Source organism: Rhinopithecus bieti, unplaced genomic scaffold (genome assembly GCF_001698545.2).
Source record: "Rhinopithecus bieti isolate Rb0 unplaced genomic scaffold, ASM169854v2 scaffold_2827, whole genome shotgun sequence".
Classification (NCBI taxonomy): Eukaryota; Metazoa; Chordata; class Mammalia; order Primates; family Cercopithecidae; genus Rhinopithecus; species Rhinopithecus bieti.
This window is the reverse complement of record NW_016804135.1, coordinates 1108198-1135408: the sequence shown is the minus strand read 5'-3', so window position 1 is coordinate 1135408 and position 27211 is coordinate 1108198. Positions and strand designations below refer to the sequence as shown.

The 27211-nt window shown below is 33.3% G+C and overlaps 1 protein-coding gene across 9 annotated transcripts in view; it reads right to left on the bottom strand.

Moving 5' to 3' along the window:
• Nucleotides 1-27211, bottom strand: part of GULP1 (GULP PTB domain containing engulfment adaptor 1) — a 330664-nt gene that overhangs the window by 2643 nt on the left and 300810 nt on the right. For 5 of the 9 annotated variants that reach the window (XM_017865398.1, XM_017865405.1, XM_017865402.1 and 2 more), the window contains 2 exons: nt 12846-12984; nt 8409-8629 (listed from right to left, as the gene is read on the bottom strand). In XM_017865398.1, the coding sequence (XP_017720887.1) occupies nt 8409-8629; nt 12846-12984 (360 nt within the window). Of the gene's footprint in view, nt 1-7756; nt 7831-8408; nt 8630-12845; nt 12985-27211 lie in introns of those variants that run through there. The other 4 variants (XM_017865431.1, XM_017865414.1, XM_017865424.1 and 1 more) reach the window with 2 other exon arrangements.

The following is a 27211-nucleotide window of genomic DNA, read 5'->3' as shown; positions in this document are numbered from 1 at the left end:
ACTTTATAATACTGTAAGTAAATTTTCTTTAAAATTATTTTATTTGGATATCTGAAGATTTGTGTATTATGTCATCTTCTGGTATACTATAAACAGTAGAGAGATGATACATTGATAGACAGATAATGACAGATAGAAAGAGAGTGGAAATGCTTGATACCATATGGTACTTTTAAATTGTATCAGTTCATTCTGCTAGTAAACCAGTATCACTTCAATTACCCTGAAAATACTATTTGTCAATGTGTTATCAATATTGGAAAAGCAGAATAGCAGTCAAAGTAAAATAGAGGTTAATTACTATTTTAATAATAAAGTGTTAGTATATGACTTACGATAATATCTATCTCCATATTGACTTTTTAGGGATTCTTACATATTGTAAGGTTTCTTGATTTTCTTTTTTCCTAAGATAAAATTTCCCACACATTTCCTGTCTTCTTCGTAAGTCCCATTTTGCAAATCACAATTTAATAAACTCTAAATCATTCCATATCCTCTTGAGCTTCAAACCTCTTAATAAAAATGATACTTTATTTATGTAGTGATGGGAATTACCATAAGCTAATGTCACACAAAAGAATGATTAAATAATTAAAATATTATTCACCATATGAGTTTTATATGTAATATTTTATGAATTTTCTTATTTTGAAATAGAAAAGCATATCAAGGAAGGAAAATCACTGCACTTTGAGATATGTCTTTTTTTCTATCTATAGAATTTTAAAATGATTTTAATGATAATATGAATATCTATATATTTATGCCATATAGTTTTTTTATGTAAGTAATTTATTACGTATATAGTTTTCTATCTTCCTCTTTTCATCTTTGCAGACCTTGATTATTCTAAATTCCCACAAAACTAATTTATTATGACTATATAAAATGCTATTAATTTTTACAATGATTGCTTCCCAGCATTTTAAAATTACGAATAATGTTGACTAGATATTTTTATTCATAGAGACCGAACACATTTATAATTACTTTTTCTTCAGAATAGATTGCTTTAAAGTTTTGATATCAAATAGAAATAAAAGTATTAATAACAAGTTACTCTTTAAAGAGATTGCTAGGCCATAGTTACCTCTGAACTAATTCTGGCCTACCAACAATTTACAGTACCTCTTTTATTACACTTTCATTTGTATTGATTGATTATTAGTTTAAAAAATAATCTGCTAGATTAAAATGGCATTACAGTTCTTTATTTGATTTGTGTGTTTACTTTGATTAGACAGAACATGTCTACATATGTGTAAGCCACTTGTGGTCTTCTTTTGTGAACTAGTGCTTTTCATGTATCTGTTGATTGTTTAGTTTCCCAGTCATTTGTCTAATTGCTTTAATTATGTATATGTAATGTATTTATATAGTTTTAGACAGTAAATGTTAAAAAATTGGATATAATATGTCTATATTTTCTTTTCCTTATAAAATTTTCTTATCAATTCAAAAGTCTGATGAATATTCAGTAATATTTTAAACATCTTAAAATGTTGATTACTTCTGAAATTTATCTCGGCATTTGCTGTAAGTTTCAGCAGTACATTGATCTTCTCCCAGAGTACTAGCCAGCTGACTTAACACCACTTGTACATGATTTTTTCATCCTTTACGAACTTGCCATGCTTGTTTTTTAATGTATTAAATTATTATAGCTCACATGTTACAGTGTGGCCTATCAATACTATTCCACTTATCTTCCTGTTGGTGACATGTGCTGGACAGTTTAAATTATGTCAAATCAAATAGCTACATTATTGATTTCAAATAAATGTTTAATTTTCTAACTGCTTATACTGAAATATGGTTTAACATTTCTGCATAAATGCTTACATGCAGGAGACGTTTCTGTGATTTCAAACTTAATAATTCAATTCTCTTAAAAGTAGCTTAGTCACAATACTCTAAATGAAAGATGAAAACTAAATGTCTCACTAGGCTTATTAACTCAATATGGCATTCACAATCCACTGTACTATATTAAGTTTTATAGGATATGCAAAGATATAGTAGCTACATGTGTGCATTAGATTCATTAGGCTAGCAAGATTAATAATAAAAGCCATCATAGAGTTTAGATGAAGAAAATATTATTTTACTTTTGTTAAAGTGACCTTGCAAGTAAATCTTGGACTAAAAGAAACAATCATGGCCAAGTATGGTGGCTCACGCCTGTGGTCCCAGCACTTTGTGAGGCCTAAGTGGGTAGATGGCTTGAGGCCAGCAGTTCAAGCCCAGTCTGGGCAACATGATGAAACCCTATTTTAACAAAAAATACAAAATTAGCCATGCATGGTAGTGCATACTTCTAGTCCCAGCTACTCAGGAGGCTGAGGAGGGAGGATTGCTCGAGCCTGGGCAGTGGAGGTTGCAGTGAGCCAAGATCACGCCACTGCACTCCAGCTTGGGAGGGGCGATAGAATGAGACTCTGCCTCAAAGAAAAGAAAAGAAAAGAAAAGAAAAGAAAAGAAAAGAAAAGAAAAGAAAAGAGAAAAGAAAAGAAAGACAAAACAATAAAGTGAACAATGCAATAGTGACTAAGTCATTGAAAATAATCTTAAAATATGGTTTATGAAACCTCTTTAAACATAACTAATTATCAGATATACCCATATGAAGTTGTTGTTTGAATTTTATTAAATAAAGCATGCAAATTTTAAGGCTTCAGCTTTAAAATTTGTAAGTTGTTTAAAATTGTTATAAAATAATATACCAACCATCTCTGGCGCTACCCACCATGAAAGCAGTAAAGAATTAAAAAAGACATTAAGAAAATATTAGAAACAGCAAAAGCAAAACACCACAGTTTAACATTATTTGAGTGCCACATCACTCAATCATCCCAATACAGTGCATCTTACACTTGGTTCCAACAAAATGTGGAAATAGAGGCTTATCCTTAAAACTCAATAAATTTTTTTCCCAATTTTGGGAAAATCTAAAAAATTCATAGAAAAGTACTCTGTATGACTTGTGTAACCCTTGAGAATAAATACTACCACATAAATATTTCTTTGTTACTACAAAAGCATTAGTACCAGATAGTACATGTTCAATGGGTAAAACTAATGTAAAAGGAAAGGAATTGATTTCATATGAAATACAGCATTCTTGCTAAATTATCATGCACCATTTGAAAGTTTCATAGTATTTGAAATATAGAAAAAAAGTAGGAAATCTGTGCCATCAAACAGTATACATGTTGAAATCAATAGAAATTTGAAAAGGTGGTTTTAGCTTCAACCAAATAAGATCATCCATCCTCGACTGGGGTTGCAATTTGACTTTCATTTAATTTATAATTTATTGAATTCATAATTTTACAAAACTACAAGGACAAGTTGTTTATAATATTTTGTCAATATTTAAAATTGTAAGTTAATACTAAAGATCTAAAATAATTTTTTATGTAAAAGGGGATTAAGAATCATTTAACTTGAGAAACACTGTTTCAACAGATTCTTTGAAAACCTGAAGGCATATGTTAAGTAATTCAACTTTTAAATTCAGGCATGTTATTACATCTAGAACAATAATGAATTCATGTATTACACAGAAAATGAGATAGCTACACAGCTGCAGTCAAAATGAGTAAAAGGGCATTTAAATTAACTTTCTAAGAAGGATTGTAATTATCAGTGATAGATCAGAGTTCACCTATAATTGTTTTTTCTAGGAAGTGAGGCATAGAGAATGAATGTATTAAGCCAAGACTAATAAACAAAATACCTCATTCTCCTTACTTTAGTGTCTTCATTGTCTCTTCTCAATCAGCTTCATATAATTGGTGTCTGTCTGGATTCTACCATATATAAACTTTTGATGAAAATAGGATATAATAACTTCACCAAAATGTACAGGGCAAATATAAAGAGAAGACTTTATTCTGGGGTTTATAAGACTATTTTAAATCATGGTCCATAGTGCAAAGCGTTTAAAACCAATTTCTGTAAACTGCAGACCAATTTAGAACAAAAAAGTAAAAGGAAGAGAGAGAAATGAAAACCCAACTGAACTACATTCCTAAAGAAGTTGTCACTGGGTGTCTGCTTTTAAATAAAAGCCCAAAAGTTATGAACTACAGCTACAATGCTTCTTTTCAGAGAGAATAATTTCAATCTTACAAAGATTTTCCCTCATCTACCCATTTACAATTTTCAAATTCGTAATTGTTAAGACTGAGATCAAATCTTATAAATCTAATGCAATGACTTTTAACTCTAGATTTCAAAATAATGAACCATTAGAATCCATGCCATTTTGTATTAAAAAAAAAATGAACCATCTTATTGCCATTGTAAATTGAACCATTAAAAAAACCAACGACCTTATCCTTAGCATATGTAGGAGTATTTTAGGACTAACTGTACATTATTATTTTAAAGTAATTATTTTAAGTGAGTTTTATAGTGAAAATAATTAAAGGAAACCATAGTTTTGGTACATAACATTCTCTTTGTTCCATATCAAAATGAAATAAATCATTTATGGGCCAGTCAGTCACAATAGTCACCTGCATCTCATCTAATTTTGATTGAATATCTGGAGGGAAATCTGCTGCTCCACAGTTAAATGGGTCAAAAGGTTCTGCTCCAAACAGGTCCCGTTCTAAAAGGAAGGAAATAATTTAGTAAATGAAATAACAAGTGAGCTGGAGTGAGTCAGATTTCAAAGGCAAGATTATATAAATGAATATTTACATGATCAAATGAACCACTAATCCACACTTAAACTGTATGTGGGGCTTTCCTGAGCTTAGACAAGTTAAACATTAATAAGGAAGAAAAGATCCATTTTATGATATTAAAAGTTTTATTATAAAGAATTATTATCTAGCGAGCTTTCTGTGTTTTAAGGAAGATTTCTTAATATCAAATTCACCTGAGCTGATAATTAATATGTTACAACACCTATATTTTATTGAAGCAATTTAAATTTGCTAAAATTAATGCACTACTCATTGAGGCTACCCTAATTCCATTGATTGATGCCTTGCAACACAATAGTTAAGCAATATGCAGGACTAAGTAGACTTGTAAGTAGCTCTACTCAAAGTTCATGTACTCTTATCTCCCCTTTTATCCAGAGAAAATTTTAAAGCACATTGTCTCATGTAGTATGAAATATCACCTTTCTAGACAGTCACAATGAGATAGTTTCTTTGAAAATGCCTCCTATCCCAGAAATACATTTCTNTGTGTGTTTACTTTGATTAGACAGAACATGTCTACATATGTGTAAGCCACTTGTGGTCTTCTTTTGTGAACTAGTGCTTTTTCATGTATCTGTTGATTGTTTAGTTTCCCAGTCATTTGTCTAATTGCTTTAATTATGTATATGTAATGTATTTATATAGTTTTAGACAGTAAATGTTAAAAAATTGGATATAATATGTCTATATTTTTCTTTTCCTTATAAAATTTTCTTATCAATTCAAAAGTCTGATGAATATTCAGTAATATTTTAAACATCTTAAAATGTTGATTACTTCTGAAATTTATCTCGGCATTTGCTGTAAGTTTCAGCAGTACATTGATCTTCTCCCAGAGTACTAGCCAGCTGACTTAACACCACTTGTACATGATTTTTTCATCCTTTACGAACTTGCCATGCTTGTTTTTTAATGTATTAAATTATTATAGCTCACATGTTACAGTGTGGCCTATCAATACTATTCCACTTATCTTCCTGTTGGTGACATGTGCTGGACAGTTTAAATTATGTCAAATCAAATAGCTACATTATTGATTTCAAATAAATGTTTAATTTTCTAACTGCTTATACTGAAATATGGTTTAACATTTCTGCATAAATGCTTACATGCAGGAGACGTTTCTGTGATTTCAAACTTAATAATTCAATTCTCTTAAAAGTAGCTTAGTCACAATACTCTAAATGAAAGATGAAAACTAAATGTCTCACTAGGCTTATTAACTCAATATGGCATTCACAATCCACTGTACTATATTAAGTTTTTATAGGATATGCAAAGATATAGTAGCTACATGTGTGCATTAGATTCATTAGGCTAGCAAGATTAATAATAAAAGCCATCATAGAGTTTAGATGAAGAAAATATTATTTTACTTTTGTTAAAGTGACCTTGCAAGTAAATCTTGGACTAAAAGAAACAATCATGGCCAAGTATGGTGGCTCACGCCTGTGGTCCCAGCACTTTGTGAGGCCTAAGTGGGTAGATGGCTTGAGGCCAGCAGTTCAAGCCCAGTCTGGGCAACATGATGAAACCCTATTTTTAACAAAAAATACAAAAATTAGCCATGCATGGTAGTGCATACTTCTAGTCCCAGCTACTCAGGAGGCTGAGGAGGGAGGATTGCTCGAGCCTGGGCAGTGGAGGTTGCAGTGAGCCAAGATCACGCCACTGCACTCCAGCTTGGGAGGGGCGATAGAATGAGACTCTGCCTCAAAGAAAAGAAAAGAAAAGAAAAGAAAAGAAAAGAAAAGAAAAGAAAAGAAAAGAGAAAAGAAAAGAAAGACAAAACAATAAAGTGAACAATGCAATAGTGACTAAGTCATTGAAAAATAATCTTAAAATATGGTTTATGAAACCTCTTTAAACATAACTAATTATCAGATATACCCATATGAAGTTGTTGTTTGAATTTTTATTAAATAAAGCATGCAAATTTTAAGGCTTCAGCTTTAAAAATTTGTAAGTTGTTTAAAATTGTTATAAAAATAATATACCAACCATCTCTGGCGCTACCCACCATGAAAGCAGTAAAGAATTAAAAAAGACATTAAGAAAATATTAGAAACAGCAAAAGCAAAAACACCACAGTTTAACATTATTTGAGTGCCACATCACTCAATCATCCCAATACAGTGCATCTTACACTTGGTTCCAACAAAATGTGGAAATAGAGGCTTATCCTTAAAACTCAATAAATTTTTTTCCCAATTTTGGGAAAATCTAAAAAATTCATAGAAAAGTACTCTGTATGACTTGTGTAACCCTTGAGAATAAATACTACCACATAAATATTTCTTTGTTACTACAAAAGCATTAGTACCAGATAGTACATGTTCAATGGGTAAAACTAATGTAAAAGGAAAGGAATTGATTTCATATGAAATACAGCATTCTTGCTAAATTATCATGCACCATTTGAAAGTTTCATAGTATTTGAAATATAGAAAAAAAGTAGGAAATCTGTGCCATCAAACAGTATACATGTTGAAATCAATAGAAATTTGAAAAGGTGGTTTTAGCTTCAACCAAATAAGATCATCCATCCTCGACTGGGGTTGCAATTTGACTTTCATTTAATTTATAATTTATTGAATTCATAATTTTACAAAAACTACAAGGACAAGTTGTTTATAATATTTTTGTCAATATTTAAAAATTGTAAGTTAATACTAAAGATCTAAAATAATTTTTTATGTAAAAGGGGATTAAGAATCATTTAACTTGAGAAACACTGTTTCAACAGATTCTTTGAAAACCTGAAGGCATATGTTAAGTAATTCAACTTTTAAATTCAGGCATGTTATTACATCTAGAACAATAATGAATTCATGTATTACACAGAAAATGAGATAGCTACACAGCTGCAGTCAAAAATGAGTAAAAGGGCATTTAAATTAACTTTCTAAGAAGGATTGTAATTATCAGTGATAGATCAGAGTTCACCTATAATTGTTTTTTCTAGGAAGTGAGGCATAGAGAATGAATGTATTAAGCCAAGACTAATAAACAAAAATACCTCATTCTCCTTACTTTAGTGTCTTCATTGTCTCTTCTCAATCAGCTTCATATAATTGGTGTCTGTCTGGATTCTACCATATATAAACTTTTTGATGAAAAATAGGATATAATAACTTCACCAAAATGTACAGGGCAAATATAAAGAGAAGACTTTATTCTGGGGTTTATAAGACTATTTTTAAATCATGGTCCATAGTGCAAAGCGTTTAAAACCAATTTCTGTAAACTGCAGACCAATTTAGAACAAAAAAGTAAAAGGAAGAGAGAGAAATGAAAACCCAACTGAACTACATTCCTAAAGAAGTTGTCACTGGGTGTCTGCTTTTTAAATAAAAGCCCAAAAGTTATGAACTACAGCTACAATGCTTCTTTTCAGAGAGAATAATTTCAATCTTACAAAGATTTTCCCTCATCTACCCATTTACAATTTTCAAATTCGTAATTGTTAAGACTGAGATCAAATCTTATAAATCTAATGCAATGACTTTTTAACTCTAGATTTCAAAATAATGAACCATTAGAATCCATGCCATTTTGTATTAAAAAAAAAATGAACCATCTTATTGCCATTGTAAATTGAACCATTAAAAAAACCAACGACCTTATCCTTAGCATATGTAGGAGTATTTTTAGGACTAACTGTACATTATTATTTTAAAGTAATTATTTTAAGTGAGTTTTTATAGTGAAAATAATTAAAGGAAACCATAGTTTTGGTACATAACATTCTCTTTGTTCCATATCAAAATGAAATAAATCATTTATGGGCCAGTCAGTCACAATAGTCACCTGCATCTCATCTAATTTTGATTGAATATCTGGAGGGAAATCTGCTGCTCCACAGTTAAATGGGTCAAAAGGTTCTGCTCCAAACAGGTCCCGTTCTAAAAGGAAGGAAATAATTTAGTAAATGAAATAACAAGTGAGCTGGAGTGAGTCAGATTTCAAAGGCAAGATTATATAAATGAATATTTACATGATCAAATGAACCACTAATCCACACTTAAACTGTATGTGGGGCTTTCCTGAGCTTAGACAAGTTAAACATTAATAAGGAAGAAAAGATCCATTTTATGATATTAAAAAGTTTTATTATAAAGAATTATTATCTAGCGAGCTTTCTGTGTTTTTAAGGAAGATTTCTTAATATCAAATTCACCTGAGCTGATAATTAATATGTTACAACACCTATATTTTATTGAAGCAATTTAAATTTGCTAAAATTAATGCACTACTCATTGAGGCTACCCTAATTCCATTGATTGATGCCTTGCAACACAATAGTTAAGCAATATGCAGGACTAAGTAGACTTGTAAGTAGCTCTACTCAAAGTTCATGTACTCTTATCTCCCCTTTTATCCAGAGAAAATTTTAAAGCACATTGTCTCATGTAGTATGAAATATCACCTTTCTAGACAGTCACAATGAGATAGTTTCTTTGAAAATGCCTCCTATCCCAGAAATACATTTCTTTTTTAAAAGCAGCAGGGATGCAGTGTCAAAAAAGCTTTCTGTACATATGGTCTAAAGTATGCACTACTTTTTTTATCACTAAAGAAGTATCAAAGTCGAAATTGATGTTTGTAATTGATAGATTTGGGCCTATTACGGGATTTTTAAAATAAAACATTCTTAAGGAATTTCTTTCCTCTGAATCAATTCAAATGTATCCTTAATTGGAAAAACATTAAATTATATATGAAAATGGGTATTTATAACATATTCATACCTTCATTTTGCAGAGAACTTTACATTCTCTAAATTCAATGTCATGTAAGAAATAATATTTATGCTACTTGATTTCTGCCATATCCTCTAAAATCACTCTGTGATTCTCATTGTGAAGGAGTCTTACTTTTCCAGCCTTCATGTTTTTTTTCCAGATTCTCGTATTAAATAAGTTAATAAATGTGAAATTTTTACAAGCTCCTTGTACTTGCAGGTATTGTATAAATAAGGGGAACATATAATTTTTCATCCAAATGCAGATACTTTTAAAAGTAAAAGGAGCATTTTCAATAGTTACACTGGGTAAAAATCTATAAGCCAGGTCTATCCTAATAAAATGGGAATTTATTGTTACCTTATATATAACTGATGAGTATTACTATTGCTGTTATTTATTTTCTTCAGTTTAGTGTTGCTCAGGCAATCAATTGAAATTTAGCTTTCAGAGGATCCTTTCTTCAGAGAAATGTCCTGGTTTCCACTACACCATAAGCATACTGAATAATGCTTTTCACCTAGTAGGTGTTTGTTAAAAAATGAATTAATGAAAGGGAAGATTTGGTCAAAAGGTTCCACTTCAAACCCATCCCGTTGTAAAAGGAAGAAAAAAATTTAGTAAACAAAATGACAAGAAGTGACTTGGAGGGACTCACTTATATAGATTATGTCTATATAATCTCTATTTCTCTGTCTATATTTATTAAACTTTAATACTCAGGAATATGTAGACATTGAAAAATCTATCAAGATGTTACTGCAGCACTCTTGCTACGCTTCAGCAAAGAGACTGGCAGTGTTTTACCCTTGCCCTAGAGATCTGTGGAACTTTGAACTTGAGAGAGATGATTTAGGGTATCTGGCAGAAGAAATTTCTAAGCAGCAAAGCATTCAAGATGTGATCTGGCTTTTTCTAAAAGCATACAGTCATACGCATTCACAAAGAGATAATATGAAATTGGAACTTATATTTAAAAGGGAAGCAAAGCATACAAGTTTGGAAGATATGCAGCCTGACTACGTGGTAGAAAAAGAAAACCCACTTTCTAAGGAGAAATTCAAGCCTGCTGCAGAAATTAGCATAAGTAAAAAGGAGCTGAATGTTAATAGCCAAGACAATGGGGAAGATGTCATCAGCACATATCAGACATCTGCAGCAGCCCCTCCCATCAAAGGTCCAGAGGCCTAAGAGGAAAAAATTGTTTCATGGGCCAGGCCCAGGGGCCTGCTGCTCTGTGCAGCTTCAGGACTCGGTATCCTGCATCCCAGCCACTCCAGCTCTAGCTATGGCTAAAAGGGGCCAAGATACAGCTCAAGCCATTGCTTCATGGGGTAAAAACCTTAAGCCTTGGTGGCTTCCATGTGGTGTTGGGTCTGCAGGTGCACAGAAGACAAGAGTTGAGCTTTGGGGGCCTCTGCCTAGATTTCAGAGGATGTATGGAAATGCCTGGATGTTCAGGCAGAAGTCTGTGGCAGGAGCAGAGCCCTCATAGAGAACCTCTACTAGGGCAATGCAGAGGAGAAATATAGGGTTAAAGCCTTCACACAGAGTCCCCACTAGAGCACTGTCTAGTGGAGCTGTGAGAAGAGGGCCACCGTCTTTCAGACCCCAGAATGGTAGATCCACCAACAGCTTGCACTGTGTGCCTGGCACTCAATGTCAGCCTGTGAAAACAGCCATGGGGGCTGTACCCTGCAAAGTCACAGAGGTGGAGCTGCCCAAGGCCTTGGGTCCCATCCCTTGCATTAGCGTGCCCTGGATGTGACACATGGAGTAAAATGAGATAATTTTGGAGTTTTAAGATTTAATGACTGCCCCACTGGGTTTCAAACTTGCATGGGGCCTGTGGCTCCTTTGTTTTGCCAATTTCTCCAATTTAGAATGGAAACATTTACCCAATGCCTGTATCCTCATTGTATTTTGCAAGTAATTAACTTGTTTTTTATTTTACAGGCTCATTGGTGGAAGGGACTTGCCTTGCCTCCGATGAATCTTTGGACTTGGACTTTTGAATTAATGCTGGAATAAGTTAAGACTTTGAGAGATTGTTGCAAAGGTATGATTGGTTTTGAAATGTGAAAAGACATGAAATTTGGGAGGGGCAAGGAGTGGAAAGATATGGTTTGGGTCTGTGTCCCCACCCAAATCTCATCTCAAATTGTAATCCACACATGTTGAGGGAGGGGCCTGGTGGGAGGTGATTGGATCATGCGGGAAGTTTCCCCCCTACTGTTCTCATGATAGAGAGGGAGTTCTGACGACATATGATGGTTTAAAAGTGGCAGTTTCTCCTGCGCACACAGTCTCTTCTGCTGCCATATAAGATGTACCTTGCTTCTCCTTTATCTTCTGCCATGACGTTGAGTTTCCTGAGGCATCTCCATCCATGCAGAACTGTACTCTTTCGCTTATAAATTACTCAGTCTGAGGTAGCAACTTTATAGTAGTGTGAAAACTGACTAATACACTAGTGTTATTACCGTGTATTTACAAATTAGTCCTCTAAAATAAATTGAATACCTAACATGAACAATGTATTTTAAGTTCCTTAGGGGAAATGAATATAATATGGGCCCTGCCATGTATTAAAGTCTTAAGCTAAAACTTCAGAGTTATATTCACAATGACTTAATATAAGCTAGAGAGAACGCAATCAAGCAGAATGTGTAAAACCCTCCTTTCTTCAGTTCCCTTTTAGACATAGTGACTGATTCATGACCATTGAGAATTATGCTTTCAGTTTCTGTCACAAGGCACAGATGGATATGTATTACAGCCAAAATATTGAAAATGAGCATCTGTTAGGTGTTTTCTAATTAATCAAAAATAGACTTTAATGTTCCTTCCAGATATATAAAAGATAAAACAGAAAAGCAATGAATTTATAGCATTTTAGATAGGAAAGAACCCTTACAAAAGGTTAATAAATCACAACATTCATATAATTCATATATTTTAAACTAAAAAAGTCCATAAGCCCTATGAACAAACATATTTTAACTAGCTCTATTAAACATGTAAAAAATGATTAATAAAATTGCCACCAGTTGTTTTAATAATTAAAGTAAAATATTAAAAATAAACCCAAAACAATGATATATAATTAAATATTTTCTATTATGAAGTAATACACCAAAACATAATTGTTCAAACAATGGGTAAAAGTTTCAAGTAGAGATGTCATTAGTAGTGCAGTCTGAATTATAAAGTAAAATAGAATTAATGGAAATTTATACATAAATAAAAATAATACTTCAATAATTGAAATTGTAAGTAAAGTTGTTAAGATATGTAATTTCCCACAAAGTTTTAATTACATATTTAAAATGTACACAACTATAACAAGAAACACTGATTTGTTGAGAAAGCTTACTAATCTCAGTAGATCTACTAGGTACTGGAGGTGGCTGTGTGCCATTGCGAGTAGGCATTGAAGACTGGTGTGATATTGGAGAAAATGGAATCATATCAAAGATGTCAGTGGAGGGCGACTTAGGTGTCATACTGCCTGCCTGCAATGAAAATAAATGAATTAGGGTAGCATTTCATATAGACACATTGTAATGCTAAATATTTCACATGCATATAAAATATATGTAAACAGCAAATTCAGTTGAATCATAAGAATTTGCCATTTTGTAGACCAAAAATAGTTAAGTATTTGCAATTTCATGTGGTTCCACTAATTATGATAAACGCTCATTTAGAAGAAAGCAACAGAACATTTCTGCAAAAATGCTCTCAAAGATGATGGCAAAATGGTAACGATATTATTCCAGATGAATATAAAAGATACAGTGAATTTTTTGGATATATAGAAATGATTGCTACTTATAATAGAGAATTAGATATAGTAGAAACTATTCATATAAAAATATGAATTCAGTAAGATACTCTGCATAAGATAACATTTCAAACAGGAAAAATTAGACATAAGTGACTTGCCTTCTTAAGTATAAACATTCAAATGCAATTGATTTTTTTTGCATTCTCAAAAGTAGAGTATATTTTAGTTTGTATTTATAACAACAGTGGCAACCAACATTGCAGTACATTTTATTCTTGAAAGATTTCATCAAGTTTTCTGTTATAAATAGCTATCTTATAAAAACTAAATTAATAATCACCAATGTACTGCCCAAATCATTGAGTTTTCTGATACAGTATGGGTCAGGACTGAATACATATAGGGAAAGATAAATGAAAACCTCATGAAAATGTAGCTGAGAAGTAATATCAAAATTAGACATTCACCACTTTGTAAAACAGGGAACAATATGTATATATGTATAATCTCCTTTGAAAACCATCTCATTTGATCAGGGATAAAAGAAAGAGAATTTCCATTTTGGGGAATAGTGATGAAAACTTGCTTTTCCTGTAAGAACTTGGACAGAGATTGCTTTGAGTGGTTCATATTAAAATTAGAATTCTCAGAATACGTTTAATTTTCTGATTCACAGATAATGCAGGTGATGAAAAAATCAGGCTTACTGTGTGTAGAGTGATGGGTTTGCTATTCAGCTAAAATAATTGTTAGTACATTATTTTTCGTGCAGGAAAATTGCTGTCATCCTCCTTTCTTTAACAATTTGTTTATTGTATCCCCTCCCCCCCTTCCTGTTACTCAGCAATACCATTCCCCTAATTATCCCATTCCTGTATCCCCTCTCACTTCTATATCTCTACTCTTTTTCACGATACAAAAATTCTAAAATCTTGGCTGTCATTAAAAGCAAAACAAACCAACCAAAAATTTATTTACTCTGTCCCTCTTTAATCTCCCAGCTTCTATTTTCTTTTTCTTTTTCCTTTAAGGCTAAGTTCCTTGAAAGAGATACTACACTTTCTGTCCTAAGATTTATTTCATTCTGTCTTTAACTTTTATCAATCTAGATTTGCTCTTTTTGCACTGAACTCTGCTGAAATTGCTTTTACCAATGATCTAATTTCCCAACTGTGATATCTGATAGATCCTTTGAAGTATCTGTATTACTTTATATTTTTGTAAATTTCTACACTGTCACCACCCTCTACTTGAAACTTTCCGGTATCAGGTAATCAAAGAAAACAAAAATGGCACACANTAATCTCCCAGCTTCTATTTTCTTTTCTTTTCCTTTAAGGCTAAGTTCCTTGAAAGAGATACTACACTTTCTGTCCTAAGATTTATTTCATTCTGTCTTTAACTTTTATCAATCTAGATTTGCTCTTTTGCACTGAACTCTGCTGAAATTGCTTTTACCAATGATCTAATTTCCCAACTGTGATATCTGATAGATCCTTTGAAGTATCTGTATTACTTTATATTTTGTAAATTTCTACACTGTCACCACCCTCTACTTGAAACTTTCCGGTATCAGGTAATCAAAGAAAACAAAAATGGCACACAAAGGCTCCAGATCACATCACATTGATTCAAGATACATCTAAATAATAACTTTATAAATAGCATATTTTGGCAGAATTTAAACAAAATAAGTCAGATAATAAAAAAGAATTATCTGCTTAGCAAATTACATGCGGTCTTGGTATGCTGCTCTCACTGACTGGCTTGGTAAAGCCACATTTAGAAGGTGGTGGTATTAACAGTCCCAGTGATAGTCTGGAATCAGGCGAGTTGACAGGAGTGACAGACATGGAAGAAATATTGAGACAGGGAGATGAATCATCACTACTACGCCAGAAAGAGGATGAGCATCTCTGAAACCTGTGTTGCTCATGATCAGACATATTGTGCAGCAGCTGTAAAGGAATGACAGAAAGAGAAATATCCTAAGAGGAAAGGCATGGAGGAAAGGAAAAAGTATACTTGAAATTTATTTGTAAAATGGTGTTTTGTTAAGATGATAAGATCATTTCACAATAACTTTTCTAAAATTAAAACACAGAGTTGATTTTCCTATGTGATAGTCCTTAGATTCTGCATTGCTTAATTTGATGTTTTTTACTGAAATATTACATTTTTATATATTTTAAATAGAATATTGCATTCATCACGACCTAAGAGGAAGGTAATGGAGAGAAAAATGAAGAAAGCCTGAAGATTTATTTTGGAGAGGGCTTCTGTAATGAAATGGGAAAAGGAAGGATAGTAATGAGAGAACAGTCACAGAACTAGGAGTAAACTCTTCTAAATAAAATTATGGTTTTGTAGAATTTTCAAAAGGGCTCACAACATACATTTTATATTTAATCCTCAAAACATTCTTTGAAGTATCAGTAGTAGTAATATTATGTCTTTATTACAATAAACACATGGGAATTAAGCTCCACAGATTCTTTGTGACTTAAAATGGAATTAAGGTCCACAGATTCTTTGTGACTTATTCTTATATGAGGTAGAAAGCAGATTCAAAATTCAAAACAGTCTGATTCTAATCATCATGCCCTTTCTATAGTCACGAGGAGCTCCAAACTGTAAGACTTTTAGGGGGATGGGAAGAGGTGATTGTCAAGTATCTCAAATAAATCAGAGGGATAATAAATAACAAGCAAGCAGTGTAGTAAGTCTGAACATCAGTATGTGCGTGACTTTTAGGGGCCATTTCCATTAGAGCATGGAAAGCTACTGTTAAGAGCTGAGCTGGAGAGAGCTGAGCTGCCAGATGTCACAGCGGCCAATTAAACAGCAGCCAAAATGGAAGTAATAATTAAGTCTGTATTCATTTACTGCTATAGTATAATCAAGAGGCCAGAGAGAAGGTGCCTGCTCCATCAATGCTCCATTTTCCCCACGGAATGGCATTGAGCAAGAGTCAGAAGTATCACTGCAGAAGTGAGCCTTTGTCTCATTACTTAGGGACTTCTGCACAAAAGGTTCCTAAGGGTTTTTCTTTGGACAAGAGACAGTAGGAGGGAGAAGGGAATGGCTAGCAGTAGATAAGTACTGAATACTGAGACATAGTGGAGAAAAGTGGTCTCCAAGTCCCTTGAATAAGGTGGTCTCAGGAGAGGCACCTAAGGCCCTCTAAAAGGAGGCCCCTGAGTGGAGTTGCCTGGGCTATAAATGTAGATATGCACAAGAGCATAGCTGGCCAGGGGGCCTGAGTACTAGATTTAATTCCTCCAAACTGTGCACCAAATACAATGTGATGAGGGCACCTTTCTCCCACTAAATACAATGTGATGAGGTGTGCCAGGCAAAGCCTTTGTAACTGCCTACGCTCTGGCCAGAAAGATCCCACATAAGATTCTGGCTGGGAGCCACATTCCTCAGCTGCAAATCACATGTCAGAGATCTTTCACCACTAACAAAAATTCAGGCAGAAAACAAAAATCTGATTTTTTATAAACTTTGTTGTAAAAGGTAGTAATTAAAATTAGTGAAGGACCAAAAAGTCTGAGGTTATGTCCTTAAGCTAGGAGGACCCTCTTCACATATTTCTGGAAGCAGAGAGAAAAAGGAAGCCATGTAAAGTGAGAAATTAAGTTGAGGGAAAGTTTCAGTGTGGAAGCAAGATCTCTGCTAGTCTGAGTTATATAATTAATCACTCTATTAATATGCATATGTAAATATATAATTTTTGATTTCTCTGTTGATATTCACTGTAATACACCTCGATCTATTTATGTAGAGATGTGTATGTACACAATTTTAAAATCTATTTTGTTCGATATAACTTACTGTATCATTCTGTCCTTGGTGGCCAACTTTTAATTATAGATTACAGTTGTAAGCTCTTTGTGAGAAAATTTTTGTTTTTTGTTCCCAAATACCCTATGTAACACATTAGTGTAAATGATATTTATTGTCTAATTTATACTAGAGCATCTTTTTACTTAAACTGTTAATTGATAAGGCTGTCTGTACTGAGTAAAGATAAGATATTAAGTGGAAATTGTCCTTGATATTATCTAGTTTAAAATATACATGGCAATACTCTATTTTTTTTAGGATATATATCGCACAATTCCTTACTAGGTACCTGAAAAAAAACTGAAGGTCAAAATAACCTTACTTGAAAGTGCTCTGTTATTTTTATCATGGTGTTTGCAGTATTCTCATAGTACTACTTCCTCTGGGGAGGTAAACTTAACATAAACAAAGAGTGTATATAATACAAAATAATCAAGTATTTATATACTATAATCAAGAGGTTTTTTTCAATTTCAAAATGGTAAATCAGGGATATTTAATAATGTCAACTGTTCTGGTATCTAGAGTTTAAGACTCCAGAACTATTCCTCACAGGTCTTCTTTGGGTCATCAGTAATTTGGCAGTTTTTGTTTAGATCACATGGGTCTTTTAAAGTATAGAATTAGGTGTTTCCAACACAAAGAAAAGATAAATGTTTGAGGTGATGGATACTGCAATGACCCTAACTTGATCATTACACATTGTGTGCAGGTATCAAAATATCATCTCTACCCACAAACATGTACAACTAATATGTATTAATAAAATTTTAAATTAAAATAAATTAATATATAAAAATAGATTACATATTAAAATCCAGAACTTTTCCCCAGAAGTTAGAAAATCTAGAATGTAGACCCACACACTTGCATGAAAATAGTTGACTGGTATTGAATATCTGCTGTGTCTTTGAAGTTAGCCTGTGCTTTCAAACTTACCACTCCTACCATATGCCCATTTCACACTCGAATGTCATAATCTGGGCTATATTAGAGTTTGAGTTTTTGATTCCCAACCTAGAAGCAATTCAAGTCAAGGAATCAGATGTTATATGTAATTCCCTATAAAAATGAAATGTAAGTCCAGCACATTTAAATATATGGGTAAATTTGGCTCTTGATTCTGTACTAAATGGTTAGGCCTATTCAATAAGGATATGAACGTGTGGACATTAGCACCTAAATGACAAACAGTGACAATTTTGCACTTAGGTCCCAAGGTTCTGGAACCAGTCTTTTTTTTTTCCTTTGGTTGCTATTTTTAACTGGTTGAGGATGTTTATATGTTTAAGTAATTAAGTACATTGTTTAGAAGAAAAACAGTTCGAGGAATTTTATTTTGGGCTTTCTGTCAGTATTCTGACAGATGGCTAGGAACCAAAGTTTTTGGATTGTCCTACAGAAGTACATGGCACCATTGTTCAAGCAACTCCTTTATGTTCGTAGTTCCAGGTGTCTTGGTCTTTAGGAACATGCACAGAATCTGAATTATTATACTAAGGGGAATTCTGTGCAAAAAAAAAAGTGTTAATTATACAGAAGTTGTTAGGTTATTCAGATATGTTAATAATGAGTGTCCATGTTTGAGATTTGTTTTTGCTACACTTTTGTAGCTCTTTTTCTTTTGTCTTTTTTTTTTAAGTTCTGCGATACATGAGCAGAACATGCAAGTCTGTTACCTAGGTATACATGTGCCATGGTGGTTTGCTGCACCCATCAACCTGCCATCTAGGTTTTAAGCCCTGCATTCATTAGGTATTTGTCCTAATGCTCTCCCTCCCCTTTGTAGCTCTTTTTTTCAGTAAGTAGTGTCTTGGTGCATTTAAGCAATGGTGAATATTTCAACCTTGACTTTCATATAAATGTGACAACAAGAAGAAATATCATAAAAGTGTTTGAATTCTATCAGTAAATATTAAATACATTTGAACAATAATAACACAAACACTGCTTTTAAGATTAAGCAATTCTGTCATAATATGTATAGAAATATTAGGATTATACTGAAATTTTATGTTTCACTGTTAATTGCACTGGCAATACAATATCCAAAGACTTTTAAACATAAAATAAAATGTCAAGATTAAAATATAATTTATCACAACTACTAAAATGGCAGAGTTCAAAATTATATTTATAATTAAATTAAGAAATAATTAAGAAATAAATTCCCTTACATTTGTATATCAAATTAATTTTTTCTAGTTAAAAAACCTGGAAAATTATAATTAACATTAAAGACGGAGAAAGAAAATGGTAGCATAAAATGTTCTAGCAGATGTTTCTAGATTACCATGCTGATTCATACTTTTAAAGTTAATTGTTATATCTTCAATATCAGTTTTTAAATAAAGTTTAAAAGTAATGATTACAACTTACAGCACAAGGTCTGTGTTTTTTCAGATTTCTAGGTCTACAGTTGGTTTATATTGATCTGTTAGTTGTAAGACCTACTGTCTTACAGTTTTCACAAGAATCTTTCAAGTTAAATGGATGTAATTGTAGCACAAAGCGGAAAACTGCACCAAGGAGAGGCTAAATGACTTGACCAGGTACTTATGATCAGAACTGTAATGGGAACATATTTTTCTTCCTGTTAGACAGGGTTTATGCTTTTAGAATTATCTTGTGCAACTAACAATTATGAAAGTGAAGTTGTGGAATGGTAATCATTTTTTTGTGGGCATCAAATGTTCTTGAACCAATTCATGTTTAAAATTTATGTCTTTGTTTAAAGATTCACATTCAGCTTGTTGTGTAATTAAGATCTTTCACAATCTGCTCTTGCCCATTCTCACTTCAATAACAGCAGAGAAAACACTAGAGGAAAATAAATAGATACACTGTTTATCCACAATGAAATATACATTTTAGGCTATAATTGTCCTATCAAGTCTAATCAGTGGCCACACAGTTGATTATGTAAAGAAATAATTTTACCTAAGGGTTTAATTGAAAGGAAGACATTTGTTTTACTCAGCAATAGAATCCAATATTCCCTAGGACTAGAATTTTACTCACTTTGCTTCCTGGCAGTAGTCTGGTTTGGTTAAAACCTTCTATAGTCAGAAGGGTAAAATGAAAGTACCCAGATACAAGAATCAAGAGGAACATTTTGATTGAACTTGTTATGCCCACATCTTACAATGAAACAATCTTCTGCAGGCATTCATGAGGCTATGAGGCTATGAGGGCAGAATAAACTCTTTTTTTCTAATATAAATACAGGCAGCACTGCCATATGAATGTAATAAATGGAAATCAGATTGTTCCCAGATAATTAGTACCAAATGGTGGAAAACCTAACCTCTAATCTATTGCCAAACCACTGGAACACAGCAAAAAGCAAACAGCACAGTCAAGTAACGGAAATTTCTCAGTGTATCTAAGTGACTGTATAAAATAAGGATCCAATATCTAAAACCAGGGAAAAGATTTTCACAATTTCAGTGTGATACAGAGGTATGTAATATAGGTACTCTTGAAGACTATTTCATTTGATAGAAAAGGAACCCATGATTGACCCAATCGTGGTGGTATTTAGAAGATATGTAAGCATTCTGTTTAAAAACAAGTAAGAAAATATTTTATATACATTAAGTGTTATATATTCATATCAATTTTTATATGAGAAAGTGAGAAATAGGAGTGGTCTCCATCTATCATGCATATGAAGAATTGGTTTTAAGTGAAAAAGGTCGGAAGCAAATATTAAAGATACACTTGTTAAGAATGTCTTAATTTCAGTACTGAACAAAAAAGTAGTCTCATATTATTTTCTTTAGCTAGAACTCAATTACATGAGCTCACAGTGACCAAATTTATATTGGGCATATTAACTAAACAATAAACAATTACAATAAAAAAGGACAAACTTTTTTTTCACTCAAGCACATGAGACCAGACCTTCTCTATTAATTCCAGATTTGTATATTCAGCCACCTAATAAGCATTTCCAATTGGTTGTCTAGTTGGCAGAGATAACGTAGGCAAAAGTGAAATATTGATTCTTTATCACTCACTCCTCCTAAGTCATGTCTGTTTCAGAAAATGGCATCATTTCCCACATGTTAAAGGAGAAAACCTGAAGGGACACTCCTGCTCCTTTTGTGTGTGTGTGCGTATACTGCCCTCAACAAATCCATTAGTAAATTTTGCAAGCTCTACCTTCAAAATCTGTCAAAAATCAAGCTCTGCTCATAACCTCTACAGGTAGAATTATAGTTTAATTTACCCTTCTCCTAGACTACTGAAATGTCTATTTCTGGGACATCACTTTGGCCTCTTTACAGTCCATGCTGCATATAGCAGCCAGATGATCCACAAATTCCGTTTAAAACCTTCAAGTGACATATCATTGCATTAAAAAAAAAATACCAATCCTTTGCCATTGCCTATGAAGGCCTATCAAATCTAGACTCTGAGTCTCTCTTCAATGTCCTCTCCAATTGTTTTGGCTTTCAGTCACTACACTGCAGCTGCAAAGTTCTTGTTATTGTTTTCAGTCTGTTGCATTTGCTAACATTTTATCATTCAGATTGCAATTCAAGTGCTATCTTCTTTGAAGGGGCTTGCTTCCCTGGTCACTTTCTCTAAACAACATTCTTAATCATTCTCTTCTATCCTGCTCTATTTTGTTTTATTCATAGCATATACAAGATCTAAATGGTTACATTTATTTATTGAAATATTTATGTATTTATTATCAACCTTTCTTTCTTTCCCCCATGGAATCCAAACCCTTTAACATCTGAAATACATAAACTGTGAAAACCAAAGAGCCTAGATGTATGGAAATATTGATCTTCAGTACACATTTTATAATATTTCATAGCAGATCACAACTGTATCAAATGTATACAATCAACAAGTGAGATGAAATGAAAATCAAAGTGATATGCATTGTAACATACGGTCTGCTATTAAGAACGATTTCAAAATCCCAGTGATGAAGCAGTGGGACTAGGAAGACCAAAACCAAAACTAAAATGTACACCATAAAACTCTGAGGGAACATTTTAGAAGTCTTGAATATTTTTATTCAAGGTTTCAACCTAAAATTACTTAGTTTGCAATTCAAAATCCATCAGTATGACCAATTCGTGTTCATGTATATAACATATAAGTGACTGACAAACTTTCTAAGAAATAACAACCTTCCCTTAGGGCGTCTCTGAGGAAAGTAGAAACATGCATGCCCCTATGTTCTCACCTAAACAGAGACTCTTTAAAGTACAAAGGTGTCCATGTAGATCATTCTACTGCATTGGGCCTCACATTTTAAATTTATGATTTAACACAGAATAAGGATATCAACATCAATAAGACTGTAATATATTATTAGGAGATTTGGTACATTTGAATCATTGTCTTGTATTACGGAAATTCAACTTTAACTTTGGACCTTTTGCTAGAGAAGATGGCTTGTCATTTTTTAGTTATCTAATCAAGCTTTGCTGTTGTTATTTGTTTGTTTGTTTTTGACACAGGGTCTTACTCTGTAACCCAGGCTGGAATATAGTGGCATGATCATGGCTGATTGCAACCTTGACCTCCCAGGCTTACCACAGCCTCCAACTCCTGGGCTCAAGCAATCTTTCCACCTCTACCTCCCAAGTAGCTAAGACTACAGGCATGCACCACCACGCCCAGCTAATTTTTGTATTTTTGGTAGAAATAGGGTTTTGCCATGTTGCCTAGGCTGGTCTCCAATTCCTGGACTCAAGCTATCAGCCCACCTCTGCCTCCCTAAGTGCTGCGATTACAGGCGTGAGCCACCATGCCCGGCCTAATCAAATTTTATCAAGAATGTTTCCGTTGCTTGCCATATCTGACTTTATCTTCTACTTCATCACAAACTGATAAGAAAATAACATCTATAATATTAATTTACATTATTGTTATTTTCACATTACTTTTAATTCCACAACTCCCAAAATTCCATTCCTACTTTTTTCTTTCCCTTTCCCCAAAGAGATTATATCAAAGCTAAGATAAAAGATGTATTTTATTTGACTAGCAATTGCTTAGTGTGAACTATATTGTGTTAGGCCAGCATATCCAGAGATTTCAGAACATTATTGTGCTTAAAGGTATATTTTTATGAACCAAATTATAGCATTAAATAATTTATAAAGAACTATACCTGAATTAGAGTTTTTTGATAAAAGTGTCACCTTTCTGTGACTTGAAAAATTTGGCTTCCAGTGGGATCAAGACCTGTCTTGGGCTGGTCAGTTGTGAAGAGTTTTCTGTGTGAGGGGCTCCTCTCATCACTAAAAACTCATCAGATTCCAAATTAATTGCATATACCATACCCACCTGTGTTGTAATTCAATATGCATAACGGGATTCATAATTCACTTCAATGCTTCTTTAATAATGTATCGATCACTGCCTCTAATCCTTTGAACAAACTGATGAGAACTTTAGTCATTTTGGAGCACTCTAATCCTCAGTCCTCTGAGCTCAAAACAAACACATAAAACCCACAGAGTCTTATTTCCAGGGTTATAAACTCATTAAGCATTTACTTTGCTAGCCGTGGGGGCACTCTGTGAGGTACTTTGTGTTCCTGCTGTGTGTCCTGTAAAACTGATGTTCAAATTTCATAAGAAAGAACAGATGTAAAACATTTCTAACTTAACAGAAATTTCTTTATTGCAGGCACATGGTAAGCTATTAAATAAGATATTATAAATTTACATTTTATTATTTGCCATTTGCATTGTCTGTTTTCAAATTCAATAATCTGAATCATTAATAAATTTTCAAAATAACTGCAGGTAACTAATTTTATTTTATTTTAATTTCAGGAATTTGGGACCTCATTTGAGTAGATATGAAATAAATAAGCTGTACTTAGTGTTCTACCAGTTTATTTCATAGCTACATTACTAAAATCGGAAATGAAAGGCAAAATGTTTTTTAATAAGAAACACATTAGCAAATGCTGTAACAATGCTTTTAAACCATTTGAATTGGTTAGGTATCTCATTAATTTACATTTTAAATTTTAGCTTTTAATTTTACATTTAAATTTTAGCAATTTTAAAATGCTCTTGAGTTCACTTTCTTCTAAAAATCAAACAAATTCTATTTTCACATATTTGTTGTGAGAGCAATTAAAACTACTTTGGCAATTTTCAAGTGTATAATACCTTGTTATTAACTATAATCACCATGTATGTACAAGAGATCTCTTGAAATTACTTCTCCTAATTAAAATTTTGCATCCTTTGATCATCTTCTAGACCCTTTCTATACAACTCTGCCCCAGCCCCCAGTAACCACTATTCTACTCTCTGCTTCTATGAGTTTGACTTTTTTAGATTCCACATATGAGTGACATCATGTGATATTTGTCTTTCTGTGCGCGGCTTATTTCACTTAGTATAATGTCCTCCAGATTCTATCTTAATGAAGACGTACATCTTCCAGCATATCAACAATTTTAAAAATCATATGATAAGATTTTAGGAGCTAAAAAGTCATGCGACAAATCATTTTAAAGTTAAAGAAAAAGTGTAGACAATGACATTACATGACAAAAGACTATAAGTAGATTGCAAAGTTATAATTTGTCATTTCCACAATGATCAAGGATACAACAATTTTCTACATATATGAACTAAGTGTAAGACAGTGATTTAAAGACAGTTATTTCTTTATAAATTCAACCTCTTAGTTGTAGTTTTTGAAGCATTTTATTTAGATAAATCCAGGCCGAGATGAACACAATGCCTAAAATAATTATTACATGATGTAACCTTGGGAGGGCTAATTCATTTTAAAACATGGCTTTTCAATATTTTACTTTTATATATAACTGTCTCTACTAGTGCGAATTGCCAAATAAATGAATTATGCTTATGAACAGGTTATGTTTCCTTCATATACCAACTTGCATGCTTTCCACTTGAAATAGCTATTTCAGCCAAATGGTCAAAGACACCAAAGCAAGGGTCATCTTGTCATTCCTCCTGTCCTTTGTCACTTCTGAAGCTGACTCAGTAACCCTATGAGATCACCAATGCACATTCATAATCCAAATCCTGACCCACCTTCTTCTCAGAGCAGTGTCTGCTTTGGGAAGATAAAAAAGGTAGGATGCAGTTTGATTAATATGTTTGAAACCTCTTTGCTCTTCTCAAATGTTCTTCCTCAGATAAAGAGGATACACAATGACCAGTTTTGGGTTTGGATCCAAAAAGCTGATGGAGCTTACTTTACTCCTTTGTCAACACAAAAACGAAAGCAACGCTACTCTTCATACGTGATGAATTCCAGAAACAACTACGTTATCAAAACTCCTTGAAAAAGTTACTTCCCCTTCATATAAATGAAGTATATTTATTTTTATTCTCCTAGTATATTTCACAACATGGCTTATAATATGATTTTCAACAAGACCCAAGAGGATGTGTGTTTCATCTTGGGATGGAAGGTTGAATAACAAATTTGAGCTGATGTTCTGTCCCTTGCAGTTAGAGAGGCGAGAAAAAATCATAATCCTGGTGAGCAGCAAACAGTGACAAGAAAAAATAAGAAGGAATATCAGAATAAAACCAGAACCTGAAGAGGATGCTCCAGCACAGATGTCAGTACCTCAGTCCCAACCTCTCTCATCAAGGCCATAGCAGCCCTACTGGCACAAAACACAAAACCCACAAGCCAAGCAATGGAAATGCTCACTCTTTCATATGGGGGGTGGAAAAATGTGAGTTTACAGGAAAGATCATTTTTTGACCCATTTCCAGAGTGTGCCAAGTTTGAAACCCAAAATGAAACTTCTATAGAAATATTCTTATTCATAGTGATGACCTTGTGAATGATTCTAGTATTAGATATTAAAACATGAATATTTTCATTGAAGCACAGTAAGCTTCCATAAAAAATTTTGCAACAAATTTCTTTTTTCAGTTCATGTTTATGTTATAAGTTAGATATGATTTTTTTTTTGAAACAGCTTCTTTCTCTGTCACCCAGGCTGAAGTGGGGTGGTGCTATCATAGATCACTGTAGCCATGACCTCTGGGCTCAGGCCATCCTTTCACCTCAGCCTCCGCAGTGGCTGAGACTACAGGGGTGTGCCAACATGCCTGGATAATTTTTTGTATTTTTTGTAGAGACAAGGTTTCACCATGTTGCCAGACTCGTCTTGAACCCCTGGGCTCAAACGATCTGCCTGCCTTGACCTCCCAAAATGTTGGGATTGCAGATATAAGCCACTGTGCTTGGCTTAGATATTAAATATTTTAAATGAAGAATAATAAATACACTTTAACAGAGAATATCAGTAGTACAGATGATTCAAACCAAAAATCATCTTCTCCTGAATATATTTTGCCTAGAAAAAATATTGTTTTAAATTCCACCTTTATTTATTTATTATTTATTTATACCAATAAATTCCCTTTGCCAAAATCACGTAATAATGATATCATACATGGTATTGGGAAAAGGATTTCAAAACTGTGACAAATCAGACATAAATACTTTAACTACAAGGACTTGAGTTTTGTATGCAGAGAATACCACTCATTTTAATGTTTGAAATACAACTGCCTCACTCTCAGTGGGAAACCCTTACCATGTAATATAAGAAACCAGGTTCAGTCTTGCTCACAGCTGAATTCCTATAATGAAGTTGAGCACTTCAAGGGGAGACTGGCATAAGTCATTAAATCTAACTCAGCAAATAGTAATTAATAGAAATGAAAGAAGAATATGCCACAAAGAGAAAAATTATATTATTTAATAAAACTTAAGACTAAGTCGAGGGGGCGGAGCAAGATGGCCGAATAGGAACAGCTCCAGTCTCCAACTCCCAGCGCGAGCGACACAGAAGACCTGTGATTTCTGCATTTTCAACTGAGGTACTGGGGACATCTCACTAGGGAGTGCCGGACAATCGGTGCTGGTCAGCTGCTGCAGCCTGACCAGCGAGAGCTGAAGCAGGGCGAGGCATCGCCTCACCTGGGAAGTGCAAGGGGGAAGGGAATCCTTTTTCCTAGGCAGGGGAACTGAGACACACAACAACTGGAAAATCAGGTAACTCCCACCCCAATACCGCGCTTTAAGCAACGGGCACACCAGAA